Below are 21,395 nucleotides of genomic sequence, written 5' to 3'. Positions count from 1 at the left end.
GATGTAAAGTGATGCTAGTATGATGAGTTTGAGTCATGTAACAGGTCTATGTAACTTGGGACCTTGTTATCAAGTGATTTTACTCTGGGAGGTTTATTTCACTTGGTCAATTATTATATCCTTACAGGGACTTAATAATTAATTGAGTTTTTTCCTCCAAGCATAACCGCAAAGCCGGAGTACGGCTTGCAGGCAAGGCCTTAGGTGAGTCCTAGTGTCTAAGCCATTGTATATTACCATACTAAATCACTCATAAAATTTTGTGGAATTTGGTTAGGTCTAGGGCTCTTTTTTTAACTTTTTTAATTTCCCACGGGGTGGAAATTTGAATAAAATCTAAATGTAATATGTAATAAGTGATGTCTAAAGAAGTTGTATGGGTTGTGTGCCCAAAATTACACATCTCACCCTCAATTTTCTATGACACACTTTGAGGGGTACAATATGTGTTTTAGACCCTCAAAACCCACTGTTCCTAAGTTTAGTGGGAAATTTGGCAATAAATTAAATAAAAAATAAATTAAATGGAGATAAATAAATAAATCCATGTGAAAAAATAACATAGAAATGACTTGGAAACTATCTCAAGTCAAAGGAACGAGTCAAAGGACAAGTGGAAAACAATTTGGAACCTTGTATCATAAATACATCGCCTACTCAAGAAACTCGAATTTCTTGGCATTAATGCAACAACTGGTAACTTGGAAAATCGAATTATTTGAGGAGTTAATGCACATTTGAGATATTTGGAGGATATTAATTGAGATATTCTTGGGAGTTTGTCTCCACTTATGTTCCCTCTTCTTCACACTTGGCACATCGTCTCCAAATCGAATTTGGCTCAAGGAGGGACCACGCAATTCCCAAGGAGATTATGCTGAGCTCAATGGAAGCATCTACATGAGGTGTCATCACATGGTTTGAGCTTGGAGTTTGACTTGAGTTAGCTCCTTGATTAGTTAACACTTGGATTTTCTCATCCTCACACTTGGAGAATTCGATTTTGCTTGAGGATATCTTGGTGCCACATATGGAATTCAATTTGCATTGGTGGCTACTTCATCTCTCCACTTGGAATTCGATTTCCTTCTTGGGATCTTCACCATGGCCATTTGTCACTTGGTTTCTACATTGGGATTTGCTCTCATCTCTCTATATAATAGAGCTTTGAACTCTCATTTTGTATCATTGTTTACTAGCTATTGTGCTTGCGGAGGCGCTGCTACTTTGTACACTTTTCAAAAATTGCAATAAAAAGACTCTGGGGGTCCATCCATGGGTGTTCTTCCTTTGGAGCATGGCGCATTATGAGATATTGGTATAATCTCTTCTATTTATGCTTTGAGTTATATCATTTTCCATATACTCTTGCAAACTTGCTAGTGCAAAGCTATCTTGCATTAACATTTGATTTGGAAGTAGACTCTAGATGTTGGAAGTTCTAGTTTATTTGCAAATAAATTTCTAGAAGTTTCAATGCATTGTTTGCTTCTCTAAATCTATATGGACTTATGTGTGTTGGAGTATTGTAGAAGGATTATTTTTGTTGAATCAAGCATGAGGGGAAGTCCTTGGGAAACCAATCCACTCTTGAGGCATCTTCAAAGGAACTCTCATTTGTATTTGGATTTTCATAATTCATCTTATGAAAAAAAATTCTTGTAGGGATTCATTTGGACATAGCTTGTATACAAACAACCATCTCATATTTTAAAGCTTTTCAAATAGTGTTTTATTGATTTTATATTAGCTACTTGAGAGCATTTTCTAAATTAAAGCAAGTGATGGGGTTCACTCTCATCACTTGATTTGGTTTCTTGTACATTATTTGTATGATATTTATTTGTTTTACATGTTCTCTCTACACTAATTGTGTCTTTGTTTTGCAACCCATAGTTGGAGTGTTGATAACAAGAGACTTGAGGAAAACTCTAACTATTTTCTTGTAGGACCTCTCAAGCCTTCAAAGTTCATCTTCTAGGAGGTCGTGGGCATTTGAAGAGGGCTTCCATTTAGCTAGGCCATGGGCATTTGAAGAGGATCTCTCACTTGGCAAGGTCGTGGACAAAGAAGACTAACCCCTTTTTTTGTGCAAGATTTCATCCACCATTGGAAGTTAATTTGGGATACCAAGAGACACCTAACATTTTCAAATTTGAGAGCATTCTTATTGTACTTACCTTAGTTTCTAATTTTGACTTTCAAGAAGGAAATCTAGTGCTTGAAAAGCCTCATATGTTGTAAAATATTCCTCTTGAATTTTTAGTTGAGATCTTTTGGAAGGTTTCTCATCTTTATAACAATCTAATAAAAAGGCTTAGTTTTTCTTGTGGGAGCTTGGATTTCACCCAAAGCATCCTTTTCTCCTTAGTTAAAAGGAGAAACATGTGGGTGGATTGACTTTTCATTGTTTTCTTAGTTTTCATTTTTGCCTGCTTTAAGAATTAATATAATTTCACCATCACAATCTAACTTTCTAAATTTGATTTTGCTACTAGTTTCTATTTTATGTCTTGCATTTGAAGTTTTGTTTTTAAGTACAACTTGGGACTTCACTTTGGAGAAACTTATTTCATTATATGCAAGCATCTCAATTCATTTGACAAAGTTGCGCCCGATGAACGCCTCGCCTGCTAGCAACGCAACAACCCTAATCTCTGTACTCCCCTGACCTTCTGAGCTCGCGTCGTCGGGCTCCTTCTGACCTCCTTCCATGGACGCGCCCGCAGGAGGGGTGGGATCCTCCCCCCCTCCTCACTCAGCTCCAGCCTCTGACAATGAACAGTCTGCAAATCCTCTGACCCCTCCTGGCGGTCTCACTGAAAATGATCAGGGAGCAAAACTGACAAATGGCGAAGCGGATCCCTCAGTACCATGTGAGACGGAAGACAAAGAGAAAGACGTGCACCAAAAAGCTTCCTCGTCACAGCCAAAGGTAACCTCGGCTACCTGCATCCCGAAAGCGGCAGAACGAATCAAAGTCGATCTCCCCAGTCATCGCATTAACAGCGAGATCCAGTTCATGCAGGACCATGCGCTCATAGGCAAGTTTCTTGGATTCTGGCCAACTGAAAAGGCGCTGCAGGGATGGATAGCTTCGAAATGGAAGCCTAAAGGCCAAGTCACTCTGCAGCTTGGACCCAAAGGCTTCTTCACGGCCATTTTCCACTGTGTGGAGGACAAATCTCGCATATTCGAAGGAGGCCCGTATTTTTTCAACTCATCAGGTCTATACCTCCGGGATTGGAAACCTAGGTTCAACCCTGATAAAGAAGACTTCAATTGGGCTCCTGTCTGGATACGCATGTATTCCCTCCCTGTGGAATATTGGAAAGAAGAAACTCTAGCAGACATTGGCAACAAACTAGGGGTCTTCATCAAAGTTGCTGAGGAAACCAAAACCCGCAGATATACCTCCTATGCCGGGATCTGTGTCCAAATGCACTTGACCAAAGCTCTCGCCGACTCGGTAAGTCTCTTTCATGATGATTTTGAATGGAATCAACCTTTAGACTACGAGCACATCCCTTTTCGTTGTTGCAAATGCCATGAACATGGCCATCTCTTCTGAGATTGCCCTTTGAACTCGCAGTCCAAACCTACAGCAAATGAATCCAATAAAGATTCTGAAGGATTCATAAAAGTTTCGAATCGCCGTAGGCATGCCAAGAAAAACCATGTAGTCTCAGACAGCTCCATCAAATCTGACTCTCAGAACAGATTTATTTTGCTCTCATCTCCTGATCCTCAGGATAAACCAAGTTCAGAACCTCAGGAGAACCCCTCCATGGCCTCTTCCTCCCAAGCTCCCATTGCCCCCAGGCAGTCTTCCATTCCCGTTCCTCAAAGCCTCTTAACCAGTCCCCCTTCAGATAAAAAACATGTTTCTGATACTGGCTCTCTCCCCCCTTCCCCGGGGAAATTTGCTACAGAGCACACTCAGCAGCCCTTGGCAATGGAGTTAGATGCAGCTCTCGCCCTCAGTCTACAGGACCTTGCAGATGTGGAAGATCAGAGTTCCCCTTCTATCATGGAAGAAGATCCGGTGCATGTCAGTCTGGATGGTCTTGACATCCTCAAACTAGAAACGGCATGCAAACAGAAAGAATACAACTCAATACCCCCTTGGCAAATCGACAGACTTGAAGGAGTCCTAATCAAAGCACAGCGCAACAAAAGTCTTGGTATACAAGCCGGTAGTCCTTGGGATGGGAAAAAAATTCTCAAAGAAACAAAGAAAAGAGGGCGCAAGACAGACCTACAAAGGACAATCATAGTAGGAGAAATACTTATGGAATCTGGACGGTTCCCTAAGTTGACAAAGTTTTACAAACCCAAACCCCACTGTCCATCATGAAGCTTATCTCATGGAATGTGAGAGGGCTCAATAGCCCCTCAAAACACAGAATGATAAAAAACTTGATTCAGCAAGAAAAGCCATCACTAGTTTTTCTTCAAGAAACAAAAAGCACTAATACTGCTATAGAAAGAATTCGCAACAAGATCTGGTCAGGCAGCTGCTCAGTTTCAGTCGATGCCTCTGGAGCTTCAGGAGGATTAACCATCTTATGGAATCCACAGGTTCTCACTCTATATGACTTTCATGCCACCCATCACCTCATTCAAGCGTCCTTCCATCTCATCGGCACAAACATCCATGGGCACCTCTCAAATGTGTATTTCCCACAGACTCTTCAGCAAAAATTAGAACTTCTGGACACTCTCACTATTCTCAATGCAAACAGGCAGTACCCTCTCTGGATCGGTGGTGGGGATTTCAACATTATCAAGACAATGGAGGAGAAAAAAGGAGGTAGAATCAGGTTAGAAAATGACAGCATCGGTCTCAAGGATTTCATTCAAAATAATCAATTAATGGACATTCAAACCTCCAACGGAGTCTTCACTTGGACCAACAAGCGCAGGGGCACTCAACACATCGCTTCCAGGCTAGACAGGTTCCTAATCTCGGATAATGCTATTCATCTGGGAGGGGACTTTCACGCCTCCATAATGCCCCAAGGCGGTTCCGATCATTGGCCAATAATGTTACAATGGTCTCGGCCAGGCACAAGGAGCAATAGACCTTTCCGATTTGAAGCCTTCTGGCTCTCAAATCCCAACTTCAAGACAGTGGTTAGTGAAGCATGGCAATCTTTCATCCCGCCGGAAGGTGCCAAAATGTTCAAATTCCAACAGAAATTAAAAAATTTAAAACAAGTCCTCAAAGTCTGGAATCGTACTCAGTTTGGCAACATTTTCGAGGACCGCAAAACGCTGGAGCAGCAAATGAATGCGCTACAACAGACTCTCATTTTGGAAGGCAGAACAGATGAGCAGGCGCAACAGGAACAAAATCTTTGGAATCGAATTGAAGCCCGTAGGCAACAAGAGGAAATTCTTTGGCGACAAAAGTCCAGAATTAGGTGGCTCAGGGAGGGGGAGAAGAATTCCAAATTCTTCCACAGAACTGCCATCCAAAGAAGAATGCACAACAACATAGCATTCATAAACAATCAACACGGGGAAAGACTAGAAGCACATGAAGACATGGAGAAGGAATTTAAAGATCACTTTCAGGAAATTCTCAGAGAACCTCCAGGAAACAGAGACCACGCAATCAGAACTATCACGCAGCATATTCCCAAAATCATAACGGAGGATCACAACAACAAACTGCTCCAATCCATTTCACTCAAGGAGGTAGAAGAAGCGATGGCCCAACTCAAGGACGGCAAGGCACCTGGGCCTGACGGTTTTACAGCCAATTTTTTTCATGAGTTTTGGGAGCTCATCAAGACAGAGGTATGGGAACTAGTTGAGGAATCAAGAATTATGCACTGGATTCTTCCCTCCCTCAATGCAACTTTCCTAGCGCTAGTACCTAAAGGTGAAGAACCCAATAAGCCTGATAAATACAGACCGATTGCACTGTGCAATGTCATTTAAAAGCTTATCTCCAAAGTACTAGCGAACCGGCTCAAACCTCTCCTTCCTCTTCTCATCTCTCCGGAGCAGACGGGCTATGTAGAAGGGAGGCTGTTAAGTTATGGTATGTTCTATGCTTATAACAGTTTACTTCTTTTTCTTATTATATTCCACCGATTAGCAATCACATGTACATAAAGTAAAGTGCAGAAAGAACATTAAACAATCGACAGAAAACAAGCCAAGACAAGAGACACAAGATGTGGCGGCTAGCCAGGGACAAACCCCACAATGTGTGGGGAAACCCTTTGATCAAATCTTCTTTTATCTTCAATAATTCAGCAGAGAGAAATAGTACAATAAATCTGATTCATATCAGCAGTAGCAAACCCTAGATCAGTAGCATCAGCATTAGCGGCTTCATTATCAAACTAGGGCAGACCATATCTCACAAACCGACAGTCGGATTGACTTCATTCCACCACCAAAAGTTTCGGCTTCCAGAGGAGGTTCAGATGAACCTACAGCGCAGTTCAGATGAGGAGATCTTCTAGGCCACGCAAGTCAATCTTTACTTCTGCAGTTGCAGCTTCAGTTTCAGCAGTTTCCGGCTTCAAACTAGGGCAGTCGATATCTTGCAAACCGTTCGTCGGATTGACTTCATTCCACCACCAAAAGTTGCGGCTTTCAAAGGAGGTTCAGATGAACCTATAGCGCAGTTCAGATGAGGAGATCTTCTAGGCCACGCAAGTCAATCTTTACTTCTGCAGTAGCAGCTTCAGTTTCAGCAGTTTCCGACTTCAAACTAGGGCAGTCGATATCTTGCAAACCGTTCGTCGGATTGACTTCATTCCACCACCAAAAGTTGCGGCTTTCAAAGGAGGTTCAGATGAACCTACAGCGCAGTTCCAAAGAGGAGATCTTCTAGGCCACACAAGTCAATCTTTACTTCTGCAGTTGCTGCTTCAAATTCAACAGCTTCCGGCTTCACATGTGTGAGAGAGAGAGACCCATTTCAGCGCAGTAGAGAAGAGACTCATATCTGCGCAGTAGAGAGAGAGAGACGTGATGAGATGAGTGAGTCCAAATGAGGAAAAGTTCTATTATATTTATACACAACATTGGTGGGTGAATAGATGCGACTGTTGGGCTTCTGAGCCTACATGAGTTGTAGGTCGGCTTGATAATAATTCCATAATCAAAATAAATTCATATCTCCATGAATACTTATCGGAATCGGATGATCTTTATATCAATCCTACACCTCTCAATGAGAGGAATCTAATAAAAATATTATCAGCCATGAATAAGATGACCCACATGAAGTTTTGCCCTAGTTGCCAATTTTAACACTCCCTCTCAACCATGGAGAACTTCATCTACAATCTGTCTATCGGTCGTTACTATTCATCCATCAAATGCACTGCCTTGTACAGCCTGACCCTTGCCCTACTCTGCTCTATTTTGCCTGTTCTGCTTTGTCTTGTTCTGCCCTGCACTGATCTGTACTGTTTTGTTCTGTTCTGCTCTGCTCTTGCATTGTTCTATTCTGCTCTGCTTTATTCTGCCTGTTCTGCTTTGTCTTGTTCTGCCCTGCACTGATCTGTACTGTTTTGCTCTGTTCTGCTCTGCTCTTGCATTGTTCTATTCTGCTCTGCTTTTGTCCGAATTATGAAGAAGAAGAAATGATCGAGGATGTATCATACTGACTCAAAGTCAGTCTCAGAGTATGTACCACTGGTCCCAGACCAGTCTCAACCAACCCGAAGTCAGCGTCATAGTGAGTACAACTCCACTGGTCCTAGACCAGTATCATCCTCCACTGACTCAAAGTCAGTCTCAGAGTGCGTACCACTGGTCCCAGACCAGTCTCAGCCGACCCGAAGTCAGCTTCATAGTAAGTACAACTCCTACCACTGGTCCCAGACCAGTATCATTGATCCCAGATCAATGGAGGTCATCCTAGCGTAGGGAGTACGGTAGTTACAACGATGTGTCCCTCGGTACTACTATGGTCCCTAACTTCATTTCCCTGCTCATTGATCAGATGAGAGGTACTTCCCATGAGTCCCAGACTGCATGGGTAGGATGCCTCGACAAGAGAACTAATCAATCCTGTCCTCACAGGAGAACACATCAATCCTGCTACAATTGCCATGGAGAACACATCAATCCAGGCCTCACAGGAGAACTAATCATCCTGCTACACAGGAGAGCGAATCATCCTATTCCACAAGAGAGCGAATCATCTTGTCCCACAAGAGAGCGAATCATCTTGTTCCAGTGCGCACCACCAGGGGAGGGTGAGTCACCCTGTGGTCGTATGCACATCAATCCAGGCCTCACAGGAGAACTAATCATCCTGCTACACAGGAGAGCGAATCATCCTGTTCCACAAGAGAGCGAATCATCTTGTCCCACAAGAGAGCGAATCATCTTGTTCCAGTGCGCACCACCAGGGGAGGGTGAGTCACCCTGTGGTCATATGTTGCTCCAGTAATAACCACAAGCCCTCAGAGCTCCCAGAGCTCAATGTATGCAACATGTAGGACCCTTGTACAAGGGTTTCTTACCGACTCCAAGTCGTTTGGGAAAATCACAGATTAGATCTTTCCTCGGGGCTTTGACAAGGTGTATCAACCTGTACATCATCTTAATGCGATGGAGCCTCCTTGCTCATCAATTTACCATATCCAAGATGGTGTCTATCTGCTGGAGCAATCGACGAATACGGGATTCCTCAATAAACGAATCCCACCTCTGGTTGTTATAGAGAATCACAGTGGTATCCAATGTAAATCCAAACAGCTCACTGAAGAGCTTTCGCAACCAAACTACCTCACACGAGGTTATGCTAGCAACAATATATCCTGCTTCGGCGGTGCTCAAAGCCACCGACTTCTGCTTCCTGGTCATCCAGGATATCGAAGCAGATCCCAAGGTGAAACAGCACCCGGAAGTGCTCTTACGGTCCACCACACTGCCTGCCCAATCAACATCAGTATATCCAAGTAGTCTCACATCTCCGGCAGTGTATCTTAATCCATGAGAGATTGTGTCCTGAAGACATCTCAGAAGATTCCTGGCATCAATCCAGTGAGGCTCAACCAAATATGAGCTCACAATGCTAACTGCAAAAAAATATGTTCGGATGGAGGTTCACCAAGAACATCAATGCGAATGAGTTTATGAAACTCAGAGGCATTTCCCAAATCTGGTCCGACATCACTACCATATAACTTCTAAAAATTAAGATCCTCGAGGTAGTCACAGGCTTGCAGTCCATCATACCAAATCTTTCCAATATCTTTACCACATATTTCCCTTGAGATAGGAAAATTTCCCTTGGCTTCTGCCATACTTCAAGTCCTAGGAAGTAGTGCATCAGTCCTAGGTCTTTCATTTCAAATTCAGAGGCCAGCTCCCTCTTACATTTGTGAATGAGAGTGTCTGCACCTGTTAGAAAGAGGTTATCCACATACAATACCAGTATGAGAGGCTTGTCATCTTCAACCTTAAAGTAAAGGTTAGGATCGGCCTCACTCCCAGTGAATCCCAGCTTTATCAAGTAGCTATTGATCCTCTCATACCATGCTCGGGGTGCTTGCTTCAGCCCATAGAGAGTTTTCTTCAACCTGCATACATGAGATTTTCGATCATAAATCTCAAATCCTTCGGGTTGCTCCACGTAGACCTCTTCTTTGATCGAGCCATGCAAGAACGCAGTCTTGACATCCATCTGATGTAGGTTCCATCCTTGTGAAGCGGCAAGGGCTATGATCGAGCGGATGGTCGTATATCTGGCAACAGGTGCAAAAATCTCATCATAGTCTATACCTTCCTTTTGGGAGAAACCTCGAGCAACAAAACGAGCCTTATACTTTTCCGTGCTTCCATCTGCTGCATGCTTTATCTTGTAAAGCCATTTTGAAGTAACAATTGTCTTGTCCAGGGTCTGGGAACTACTTCCCAGACATCATTCTCCATAATAGACTCTCATTCTACGGTCAGGTCATAGCATCCTTCCATACTTGATGCTTGACGGCATTTGAGAATGACGAAGGCTCATTTTGTATGATCGTGCTCATGATGGTCAGGTATCCTTGATACCTATTAAGTTTCTTACTTTGACGGAAGGTTCCTCAGGGTGCAGCATGTCCTTTAGCATCATCAAGTATTCCCCTAAGCCATGAAGGCCTCTTCCTAGAAGAGGAAGGCTCATGTGGATGAGAATCTATCAGATCCATGGGTTCTTCTACATCAGGCATTGATTCATCATCCTTTTCTTTCGGCTCCCTGGTGTTGGCTTCTTGAGAGATCCTCAAAGTCGAAAGATTGTTCACCTTGCGGTGAACTTTTCTTTAGGAGTCTTGGAACCCAATGCTCGATGAGGGCATCGATTTTGTACATATACGACGGTGATTGTAGTTTCAGCCCACAGAAACATCAGAAGTCTTTGATCATGTAGCATGGCCCAGACAGCTTCCATCATCGTGCGGTTCTTCCTTCCCACCACACCATTCTGCTCAGGAGTATGTGGTGTAGTAGTCTCCCTCTTAATGCCAACCTCAGGTATGCCTGAGTGAACCAATTGTAATATATCAGAGGACTTGCTTTGGCTTGAGGGGAATGGTCCCCTTTTGAGCTTTCCTTCAGCACATCCTGGACATATACCTTCATTCTCTATTTAGAATTCGGGCATCCCTATCACCATTTGTCTTACACCGAGTATAGCTTTATAATGAAGGGGGGAAAACCTCTAATGCCAAAGTTCGGACTGAAGAGATATGTCATAAGACATGACACCTAGCAGACTTCCATCGACCTGATATAATGAATCAACACTAAACCCAAGAGTAAAGGCATCTTTAACATTATTTTTCCATATACATACCTTGCCATCGTTGAAGGTTTCCTTGTAGCCTTTGTCTTCCGTTCCCGAGATGGACACCAGGTTCTTTTTGAGGTCAGGTGCATTTAATACATCCTGGAATTTCTGGCCTTCTTGAATGCTTGTCCTCTTCCTTGATTCCCTGCTCTCCTCTTACCTTTGCTGTTGAATTTGTCATTCCTTTGATTGCCATCAGAGGGATTTCGAGTTGCACCACTGCATACTGTACCATGCTTCTCTGATCATGATTATCATCATGCTGCCCATGTCCATGATTTTATCCATCATAATGCTGCTCAAACTAGTGTGCATCATCATCATGCTATCCTATATGTTCATGATCTCATGTTGCCCTTTATGTCCATGATCTCATTCATCATGATGCTCATGATCTCATACATAGTGACTTGCTTTATCGCAAATGTAACATCGTCATTTTCTTCTAGCCTTAGGTCCAGCCTTTCCTTTTGATTTAGTCCCAGAATTATTTCTTTTCTTCGCATGAAAAGAAAAGGCAGCAGGAGGCATTTCTTACACTTCTTCCCTTGTTTCTTCTTGAATGCATCTAGCCATTAATTCCTCGAAACCAGGAATTACATTATAGTTCAGAAGAGTAGTCCCGAACACATACCATTCAGATGGTAATCCTTCAAGAGTTGTGAGTGCCATTTCTCTGTCAGTAATAGTTTCCCCAATAGATAGGAGATCGTTCTTGATCTCGGTGATTCTTAAGAAGTATGCTTGCATACTTTCATCTTTACCCTTCTTGATTTCCCTCAGCTTATTTCTAAGAAACAAAACTTGATTTGCATCATTAACTTTAAATAAACTCACCAGTCTGTCGTAGATTTCCTTGGAGGTGTCTAGATCAGAGATGTAGGCCACCAAGCACTTGTCGATAGAGTCCCGGATGATCTTCTTTGTTTTGACTTCTCCATTTTTCCATTTGTTCCAGGCAGCAGCAGATGCATTTGATGAAGGCTCAACAATATTGCCTCTTACATGGTCCAGCACTCCTTGATCTTCAAGAGTTAGATCGATAGACATCTTTCATTCGTGATAGTCAGCTTTCTCACGGAGCTTGTCTTCGGCAGGAAAGAGTGTTGAGGACCCCATAGTTCTTTTAGGATAGCCTTGCCAATCTTCTCTTCAATGATTGCTCTTGCTCTTGCTCGGGCTTTGTCTTCACCTTAGCTCTGATACCATGTTAAGTTATGGTATGTTCTATGCTTATAACAGTTTACTTCTTTTTCTTATTATATTCCACCGATTAGCAATCACATGTACATAAAGTAAAGTGCAGATAGAACATTAAACGATCGACAGAAAACAAGCCAAGACAAGAGACACAAGATGTGGCGGCTAGCCAGGGACAAACCCCACAATGTGTGGGGAAACTCTTTCATCAAATCTTCTTTTATCTTCAATAATTCAGCAGAGAGAAATAGTACAATAAATCTGATTCATATCAGCAGTAGAAAACCCTAAATCAGTAGCATCAGCATTAGCGGCTTCATTATCAAACTAGGGCAAACCATATCTCACAAACCGATAGTCGGATTGACTTCATTCCACCACCAAAAGTTTCGGCTTCCAGAGGAGGTTTAGATGAACCTACAACGCAGTTCAGATGAGGAGATCTTCTAGGCCACGCAAGTCAATCTTTACTTCTGCAGTTGCAGCTTCAGTTTCAGCAGTTTCCGGCTTCAAACTAGGGCAGTCGATATCTTGCAAACCGTTCGTCGGATTGACTTCATTCCACCACCAAAAGTTGCGGCTTTCAAAGGAGGTTCAGATGAACCTATAGCGCAGTTCAGATGAGGAGATCTTCTAGGCCACGCAAGTCAATTTTTACTTCAGCAGTAGCAGCTTCAATTTCAGCAGTTTCCGGCTTCAAACTAGGGCAGTCGATATCTTGCAAACCGTTCGTCGAATTGACTTCATTCCACCACCAAAAGTTGTGGCTTTCAAAGGAGGTTCAGATGAACCTACAGCGCAGTTCCAAAGAAGAGATCTTCTAGGCCACGCAAGTCAATCTTTACTTCTGCAGTTGCTGCTTCAAATTCAACAGCTTCCGGCTTCACATGTGTGAGAGAGAGAGACCCATTTCAGCGCAGTAGAGAAGAGACTCATATCTGCGCAGTAGAGAGAGAGAGATGTGATGAGATGAGTGAGTCCAAATGAGGAAAAGTTCTCTTATATTTATACACAACATTGGTGGGTGAATAGATGCGACTGTTGGGCTTCTGAGCCTACATGAGTTGTAGGTCGGCTTGATAATAATTCCATAATCAAAATAAATTCATATCTCCATGAATACTTATCGGAATCAGATGATCTTTATATCAATCCTACACCTCTCGATGAGAGGAATCTAATAAAAATATTATCAGCCATGAATAAGATGACCCACATGAAGTTTTGCCCTGGTTGCCAATTTTAACAGAGGCAGATCATGGACGGTATCATCCTATCGAATGAGGTAATCCACTCTCTAAAGCTTCTAAAGAAACCAGGTATGATTCTAAAGTTGGACCTCTCCAAAGCGTTTGATAAACTTAGCTGGAATTATATTCATCAAATGTTATTGGCTTTTGGCTTCAACTCCACATGGACTAGATGGATCATGAATCTCATTTCATCTCCCAGCATCTCTGTCCTGCTCAATGGTTCCCCGTCATCGCCTTTCCGCCCCTCTCGTGGTATCAGGCAGGGGGACCCCCTATCACCTTTCCTCTTTGTCCTAATGGCAGAAGGGCTCAGTCGACTGCTCAAATCCGCCATCTCCACCCATGCTCTAAAAGGCATCTCTCTCCATGGTCTTCATCCCCAATCCCATCAGCAGTTTGTAGACGACACCATGCTATTTGGTCATCCTTCATCTCAAGAGGCCAAAGTTTTCAAATCCCTGCTCTCTCTTTTCTCTGATGCCTCTGGCACTACCATCAATGCTTCAAAATCCCAGCTCTTCTTTTTCAACACTCCCGCCTCCACTCAAAGGAATATTGCACGAATTTTGGGGTTCTCCATTGCCAAGCTTCCTTCAAAATACCTGGGGGCTCCTCTGGCAGACTCCGCCATCAAACACGCTTCATGGAGAACTCTCCTCGACAAACTCACATCAAAGCTTTCGTCTTGGACTTTTCGCTCTCTAAACATGGCTAGCAGACTCGTCTTGATCAAATCGGTTCTCCAGGCCATGCCGCTGTATCTTTTTTCCATCCTAGCAGCGCCAAAATGGGTCCTCAAAGCAATTCGCAATCTTCAGAGAAATTTTCTATGGGGCTCCTCTGGTCCAAACAGGAAATGGGCTCTCGTCAATTGGAAAGAAGTTTGTCAAACAAAATCAAATGGTGGGCTAGGCCTAAGGGATCCTCTCCAAAGCAACAATACAATGGGCGCACGTATATGGTGGAACTGGATCTCCAAACCAAATTCACCATGGGCGAGGCTCTGGCAAGCAAAATATGCCCCGGGCAGCCATTGGAACGACCTCATCAGAATCAGCACTACAACCCAAGGTTCTCCGATATGGAATGCAGCAAAGCTTCACAGCGCCTTCGTTCAAGAGCACAGTTTTTGGGAAATTCACTCAGGTACCACTGCAAGGTTCTGGGAGGACTCATGGCAACAACTCCCGAAATTGGCGACCCTATTCCAAAAGCCAATATGGCAAGCTTCCATGCAACAGGAAAATCTCACACATGTACATCAATTCTGGCAGCAGCACACGCACCAAGACTTCCAAATTTGGAAACCTGCTAGCTCCTGGCAGGCGGATTGGCAAGGGGAAACGTACAATGAAATAGATCGGGAATTAAACCACAGAAGAATAAAATACTCAAATCAGCAGGACAAACTGCGATGGGGACACACACCAAAAGGAACTTTCACTACTAAGGAAGCTCATCAGCTTCGCTACTCAGCCCCCCAGACAGACAAGGATCAGATATGGGAAAAGGTCTGGCAACCGGGAATATGGCCCAAGGTCTCCACTTTTCTATGGCTTTTAAGTAAGAGGCGCATACTCACATGGGACAACCTGCAAAAACGAGGATTCATTGGCCCATCAAGATGCCCCAACTGTAATCTCCATTCTGAAACCATCAGACATTTAATGGAGACTTGTCCGCTCGCAACTCAACTATGGGAGAGAATTGAAAAATGCAATAGGAGATCAGAAGATCGGATGGAAGATATCACAGAAACCATTAGAAAATGGCCAAAGAACCCCTTCAAAAGCCAGCTTTTAAACTACCTATGGATTTTAATACCAGGCTTTCTCTATTGGATTCTCTGGAAGGAAAGAAATAGCAGAATTTTCAACAACACCAGCAGGCCAACTGATGCTCTGTGGCTCCTCCTGAAGCAAAATCTTCAAGAAACTCTTGCCATCAGAATCTGGCATGACACGGATCTGCCAGACTCTCCTCAGGAATGTACCATTCTGAAAGCCTGGAATCTGGACTTAACTTTCTTAGCCCAGGTCAAAGCCCGTCCTCCAACCTGCTCGGTCTCTCCCCTAACATGGTCTCCTCCGGCAATCAATTACTTCAAACTGAATTTTGATGGGGCTGCTAAGGGTAATCCAAGGCCAGCGGGGTTCGGAGGAATCTTCAGGAGCCACACGGGGGCCATACTGCACATCTATTATGGATCGATTGGCAACGACACAAACAATGCAGCTGAGCTGGAAGGACTATGGAAAGGGATCTGCATTGCAGATCAAAACAACTTCTTCCCGTTAGAGGTTGAAGGAGATTCTCTCATCCTTATAGCAGCAGCAAATAGAATCCAAGAAGGCACCTCAACAATCAAGATAACATCCAGCTGGAGATTGCTCAGTAGATTGGAATCCCTGGAGGAAAGGCTGAGGAAACCCCAAAGCATTACCTTCAAGCATGTTAGAAGAACGACCAACAAAGTTGCAGACAGATTAGCCAATCAAGGAGTAACCCAGCAACTTCCTTACTTCTCAGGACCCCTCGAAATCGTAGATGATGAACAACTCAAACAGGAATGCACTTCTCTGGTGCAAAAGGATATCTCACTCCCGGATGCGGGTGTTTGAAGGCTTTGAAGGCAGGCAGGTGGTGTGTCACATGGGCAGGTGTCCGCCCAAGCATGCCACGAGGTACTGCGCAGGACAAGCGAGCTGGTCTCGCACAAGGTTATTAATGCGGGCTCTTAACTCCTCCACCCGCCTCATGGTGAACTGTGCAATGGCGCACCATATACGCTACATTCCCGCGGCTCCATCGCTCATTTCTGCAGCTTCATGGATCACTGTGGTCTGTGTCACTCTAAGCTACTCCACTAGCGTGTCTGAGTCCGACCCCTTTCCAGGTTCAAGAGCGTTATTCAAACGCCGAGCTCGAGTTCCAGGGGCCTGCGACTTAGTGGGAGTTCGGTTTCAATCTGAATTGGGTTACTACCCTCCGTGTTTCTGCTCATTCGAAAAACCTCGGCACCTTGCAATGCCGCAAGAACGGCTCAGGATGTTAAGCAGGTGAGGAGGCTCCAGGGGACGTGCCATCTCTCAGCGGTCAACCCCTCCGACACACTCTTTCACGGCTGTGTTGGAACCTGGGCGAAGCAGTCCCCCTGCTACCAGATCCGGTCGAGGCAGAGGTCGCGGGCGTGGTAGGAGGGATGATTGCGAGCATGCGGCCCACCCCACTGTTCGCTATCGCATCCCCTGTACTCTTGCTAATTCCACCTTTATCGTCTCTGTCACGATTGAAAAAAGCAAAGATCTCAGAGGCCAAGGAGAAGCACTTCCTGAAATTCTGGGTTATCAGAGGAGGGCGACTCCAATTGACAGTCAGCGTCCAGTAACAGGAAGCTCCTCTATGGCGAATCAGGCTGTCTCTGAAGGTCCAAGTGAGCCAGCTCAGAGAGAACCAACAGGCTCAGTGATTCTTCACTCCGACTCGGATGACTCATTACAATTTGGATGCAGGGTCGTTGAGGAACCCTATACCACTGATGATGATTGACCTTGTCTGGTTTTCTGCTCTCGGCAGCTTCAGAAGTAGGAACACTACTCTGTTTTGTATCTTGAATTATGCTAGTGTCAGGTCTCTGCATGTCTTTGTGTCGTTTATGCATCGTGTTATATTGTCTATGTTCAGCAATGTTTCGGGTGCTATATTGTCTATGTTCAGCAATGTTTTGGGTCTTATAAGAGGCCAAATTACAGATGGCGGTCTACTGAGAACTGAGAATATGAACATTTGTGCAAATTGCCAACTTCTTGGCAAGATTTTCAAGGCCAAGGCCTTGCTGTAACTTTTTGCTCCTTTTTGTATAATAATAGAAGTAGACAGATTGAGAAAAAAAATTCATTTGACAAAGTTTGATTCAGCGAATTTGACAATTTGCTTCATGTTTGCCTCACTATAGGCTCATTGGTTACTTGTTCATTTATTTTAAAGTTATTTGTTCACTTTGCAAGCATATCATACTTTGAAGCTTCATCTCATTTCATTGCTTTAGTTGGATGATCATTGATATATCATTTGTTAAAGCACTTACTTTGAGCAATTTACAATCTTATGTGCTTATGAAGCTTATGTTCTTGTATCTTGTACAATTTTCAGCAATTGTCTAAGTTATCTCATTGAGCATATTTCCATATACTTGAGACATTTATTTTTACAAGCACTAATAAACTTACTTGCATTTCATTTAGGCATATTAGTTGTAATGTCCAAATGGAGAAAATTTGGAAAAAAACCTTTCAAATCAAATTATCAAGCACTTAACCGGAAATTTCCATGAAAAACCCAAACACCAAAAATTTGTCTGAAGCCATAAACCCACAAATTGCATGAAAATATCATTAAAAATCATCAGGAACAATGAGAAATGCAACAACCAAAATCCAGCTTTATTATATATAGATATATGCCAATACAATAGATGGGAATGACCCTTTGGTCTCCAAACTGAAACAAAAAAACACTCACTAAACCTGTGGATTCTGAATTATCCACCAAGGTGAGATGGGTGCTCGCCCAATCTCCCTAAATCACCTGAGGGTTTTCATCCTAGGGCTACCAATGGAGTAGAGAACCGCGTTCTCAACCTTTCACAGAAGAAACAATACACAATCCAAGGTGTCCTCCAACAACCTCCTCCTCCTCTCTTATAGATCTGATGGACCCCTCTATAATCTTCTATTTTATTATTATTTTAATCATGGAGCACTTTTCCCTCTTTTATTTTAATTAAAATATTCTTTTTAATGCAAGAAAATGGTAAATTGGTCACCATGTCTCCTCAGGTCACTGAAACTCCCATCCAAAAGTCCCATGATGTAGATCTTCTTGTTCCGGTTCCAACGAGCTATTACACTAAGGTGTTCCATCAATTAATCTCCCCGGAATGCCATCTCGAGCAAAATTAATTAAGTTATGCCCAATAATAATGTTGATTTTTTTTAAAGTTGTCGGAATGCAACTGAACGAAAGGCAAATTGTGCTAATGATGGAATATGCCAAGCGAATTCCATCAAATTCCACAAAAAACTCCTCAGAACTCCATCGTGATGACATAAACCTGCTCCACTGACCTGGCCATCCCCTGTCCTAGAAATCCACCCTGGTTGTATTATGAAGAAGAATAAAAATGGGGACATGACAATCCTCTCGCCCCAAGATTGCTTGCTCTCAAGCAATCCAAATCTGTGGACCAATTTGGTGGCCCAATGCCACTGAGACCCAATGCCCGAATCCCCTACGAACCACTGGTCCACCTCGCGTCTCCAAGCTATCGAAACATGACTGGATCCTCCAATACCTGGATCCCATGTCCATCTCTGACTCAACCTGTTGCCAGTACATCCACCTGGATCTCAATGCCACCAAGAAGGAGCGTTAATGTTACATGGCTCTTGTTGTGCTGTAGCTCCGACTGTGAATGTTGCCCTACCAACTGTGTACCAGCTCATCACCTCTTTCCAACCCAATCCTTGGAATACCCCAAGGTCAGTCTCACCACACTGATGCTACGCTGAGATACTGATGAGTGGCCAACCCACATTCTGTTGCCGACTGGAGCATTTAATATCCCCCACTTCTAAGGGCTCCTGCAGTACATTTCTCCCAACTAAGAATGATACTCCATCAATAGGATACCAACTCATGATCTCCCGCCAATCTAAGTCATGGACTCCTGTGTAAGGAACAAGTCTACTATGCTGATGCTGGTCCATGCTCAACTCATGTTGCCCTATCTGGTTGGTCAGCAATATCCATCGAGAAAGTCCTACCTCTCTCCTTGTAATGGGTACAAGTAGCCAAACTATGCTGCAAACCCTGTCTATGTACTCCTGGAGAGGGTGGCGGCCTGAAAATGTTGCAGCTCGGTTAGCTGCCACTACACCTGTTTGCACCTCATCAATGGGTAGACCCAAAGATGGATGCACTGCCATCTCCCTCGCCTGACAGGAAACTCCACGCTCTTCCAATCCACCAATCTCCTGCCAAATTGTCCTGTCATACTCCAGCATCTCCTGAGGACAAGTGTTAGCAAACATCGTCACCCTGCCAGTTGTCTTTACTAGTGTTACGAACATCGCGATCAGGATTAAATTGGCGAGGGGAAAAAATAGTAAAAATTGGGGAAAAAAGGTAAAAATTGGGAAAAAAATTGGCAAATACAAAAATATTCATTTTTTTCAATTTTTTTAATATCTAAAGCATCTACAACATAAAATAAATACATTGACACATAAATACGATAAAATAACTAATATATAAGATGTGTAATATCATTTCTAGTGCTACATCACACATAACAATGAATCATGTCCTAAATAGTAAGTCTTGACTCTTGAGTCCCAACTCAGCCTCAAAATATCAACAGAAAATATAATAATGTATCTCATATCATTAGTCATAATGTCATATACAATGAAATGAACCAAATAACTAATACTATTGATTTCCTCTGCCCCTCTTGCAAGAAAATGCAATAGATTTCCCTTTCCCTTTAGATGTAGATGCTGGTGGAGTTGGCAGTGGACTCTACTGTGCTCTAGAAGCTGAAGAACTAGGAGCTACAGGAGGTAGACCATGTCCTCTACTAGTGGCAAGGTTAGCCTGGGTAGATGGTGTCACCTCCTCCTCCTGTTTCTCTCCTCCTCCTCCTCCTCCTCCTCTGCCCCCTCTTCGCCTTCCACTACCACCTGCTCTAACCAATCATCGGCAGACTCCATGAGAGGCCTCTCGGCCTCAACCCTCCATGCAGCAGTGGTGTCAATCCCATCCAATGAGATGGCCTCCATATCAAGTGTCCTCTCAAGTTGCCTCACCCACAATCGAAGATTGTAGTATATGTAGACCATGTCATTAAGTCGCTGGGACTCCAACCTGTACAAATATCATAAAATAATTATTATAAATATATAATATATATATATATATAATTTAATGAATTCAAAAAATTAATTAGAAATTTGGAATATTTTAAGTTTTAAGCTTAACTTGTTGCACTTCTTGGTGTGTATTTTTTCAAAGACACTCCAGTTGCGCTCGCATCTTGAGGAGCTACATGTTTGGTTGAGAATTCGAATGGCAAACTTTCGCAGATGGGGTACTCTGGTACCATAGCTTCTCCACCATGCATCTACAACAAAATTACAAATAAGATAAACATAAAAAAAAAATGAAATTTGAAATTTGAAGCAAAGTATGAAGTCATGAACTTGAAGAGACAATGAAATTTGAAACAACCTAATAATTACCTGGTATTTTAGTCTTCCTTTCAACCATAGCCATATCAAAACTAAATGTGCCACCTGCCATCCTGTATATCTCCATTTCTTTGGAGATTTTTGCACGTTCTGCTGGAGATGGCACCATCCTCTAAACACGAGTGAAGAATTCATCCATGACCTCAGCATCAAATAAGAACCCACGGGGGTAAGAAAATGCGGGGTTCAGGTAGATCCCTACAACATGAATGGGACGATGGAATGTGTTGTTCCATAGTTCATCAATCACTTCCCATAGGAGGAGTTGTTTCTGAAACCCCTCATATCCTTTATCATCATAGTAGGCTCGAATGAATTCTTTGGCCCTGTCCATGGCCTCATACAAATAGCCCATTGCGGGCTTGTCACCATCAACTAATCGAAAAACCTTTACCAAAGGTTCAGTAACGCTACACACCTCCTGCACTCCCGCCCAGAAGTTTTCCTGGTATGAAACTAATCTGCATATGGCCTCTCCCTCTGGTTTGCGGCTAAATGTCAAAGCACGCCATTCATCTGAAAGAAACATTCTCTTCACATCCCACATAGAATTCAAGAGGGATTGAACAGATATGAAATTGGTGGCAAACCGTGTAATGGCGAGGCACACCAACTCCTTGTTGTTGGTGAATGTTCTCATCAAATGAAGCACAAATGCATGATTATATATAAATTTTGTAATTTTTTTTTATGAGTCAACAATATCTTTGACAAAAAGAATTTTTCCTATGTCCTCCAATATCAAATCAATGCAATGTGCAGCACAAGGTGTCCAAAATAAAGTAGGATGCCTCTCCCATAAGCATCTTACCAACA

The 21,395-nt window shown here is 43.1% G+C and overlaps 1 protein-coding gene across 1 annotated transcript in view; it reads right to left on the bottom strand.

Annotated features, from left to right (window-relative positions):
* Nucleotides 1–21,395, bottom strand: part of LOC149222822 (uncharacterized) — a 496,388-nt gene that overhangs the window by 412,143 nt on the left and 62,850 nt on the right. The window contains exons 4-7 of the mRNA XM_089387688.1: nucleotides 19,140–19,337; nucleotides 3,415–3,599; nucleotides 3,236–3,317; nucleotides 2,950–3,079 (exon numbers count right to left, since the gene is read on the bottom strand). Of these exons, the coding sequence (XP_089243814.1) occupies nucleotides 2,950–3,079; nucleotides 3,236–3,317; nucleotides 3,415–3,599; nucleotides 19,140–19,337 (595 nt within the window). The remainder of the gene's footprint in view (nucleotides 1–2,949; nucleotides 3,080–3,235; nucleotides 3,318–3,414; nucleotides 3,600–19,139; nucleotides 19,338–21,395) is intronic.

Source organism: Pinus tabuliformis, chromosome Q (assembly GCF_031772625.1).
Source record: "Pinus tabuliformis cultivar Carrire ecotype Pingquan chromosome Q, CPIR1, whole genome shotgun sequence".
NCBI lineage: Eukaryota > Viridiplantae > Streptophyta > Pinopsida > Pinales > Pinaceae > Pinus > Pinus tabuliformis.
This window is presented reverse-complemented; position numbering and strand designations above follow the sequence as displayed.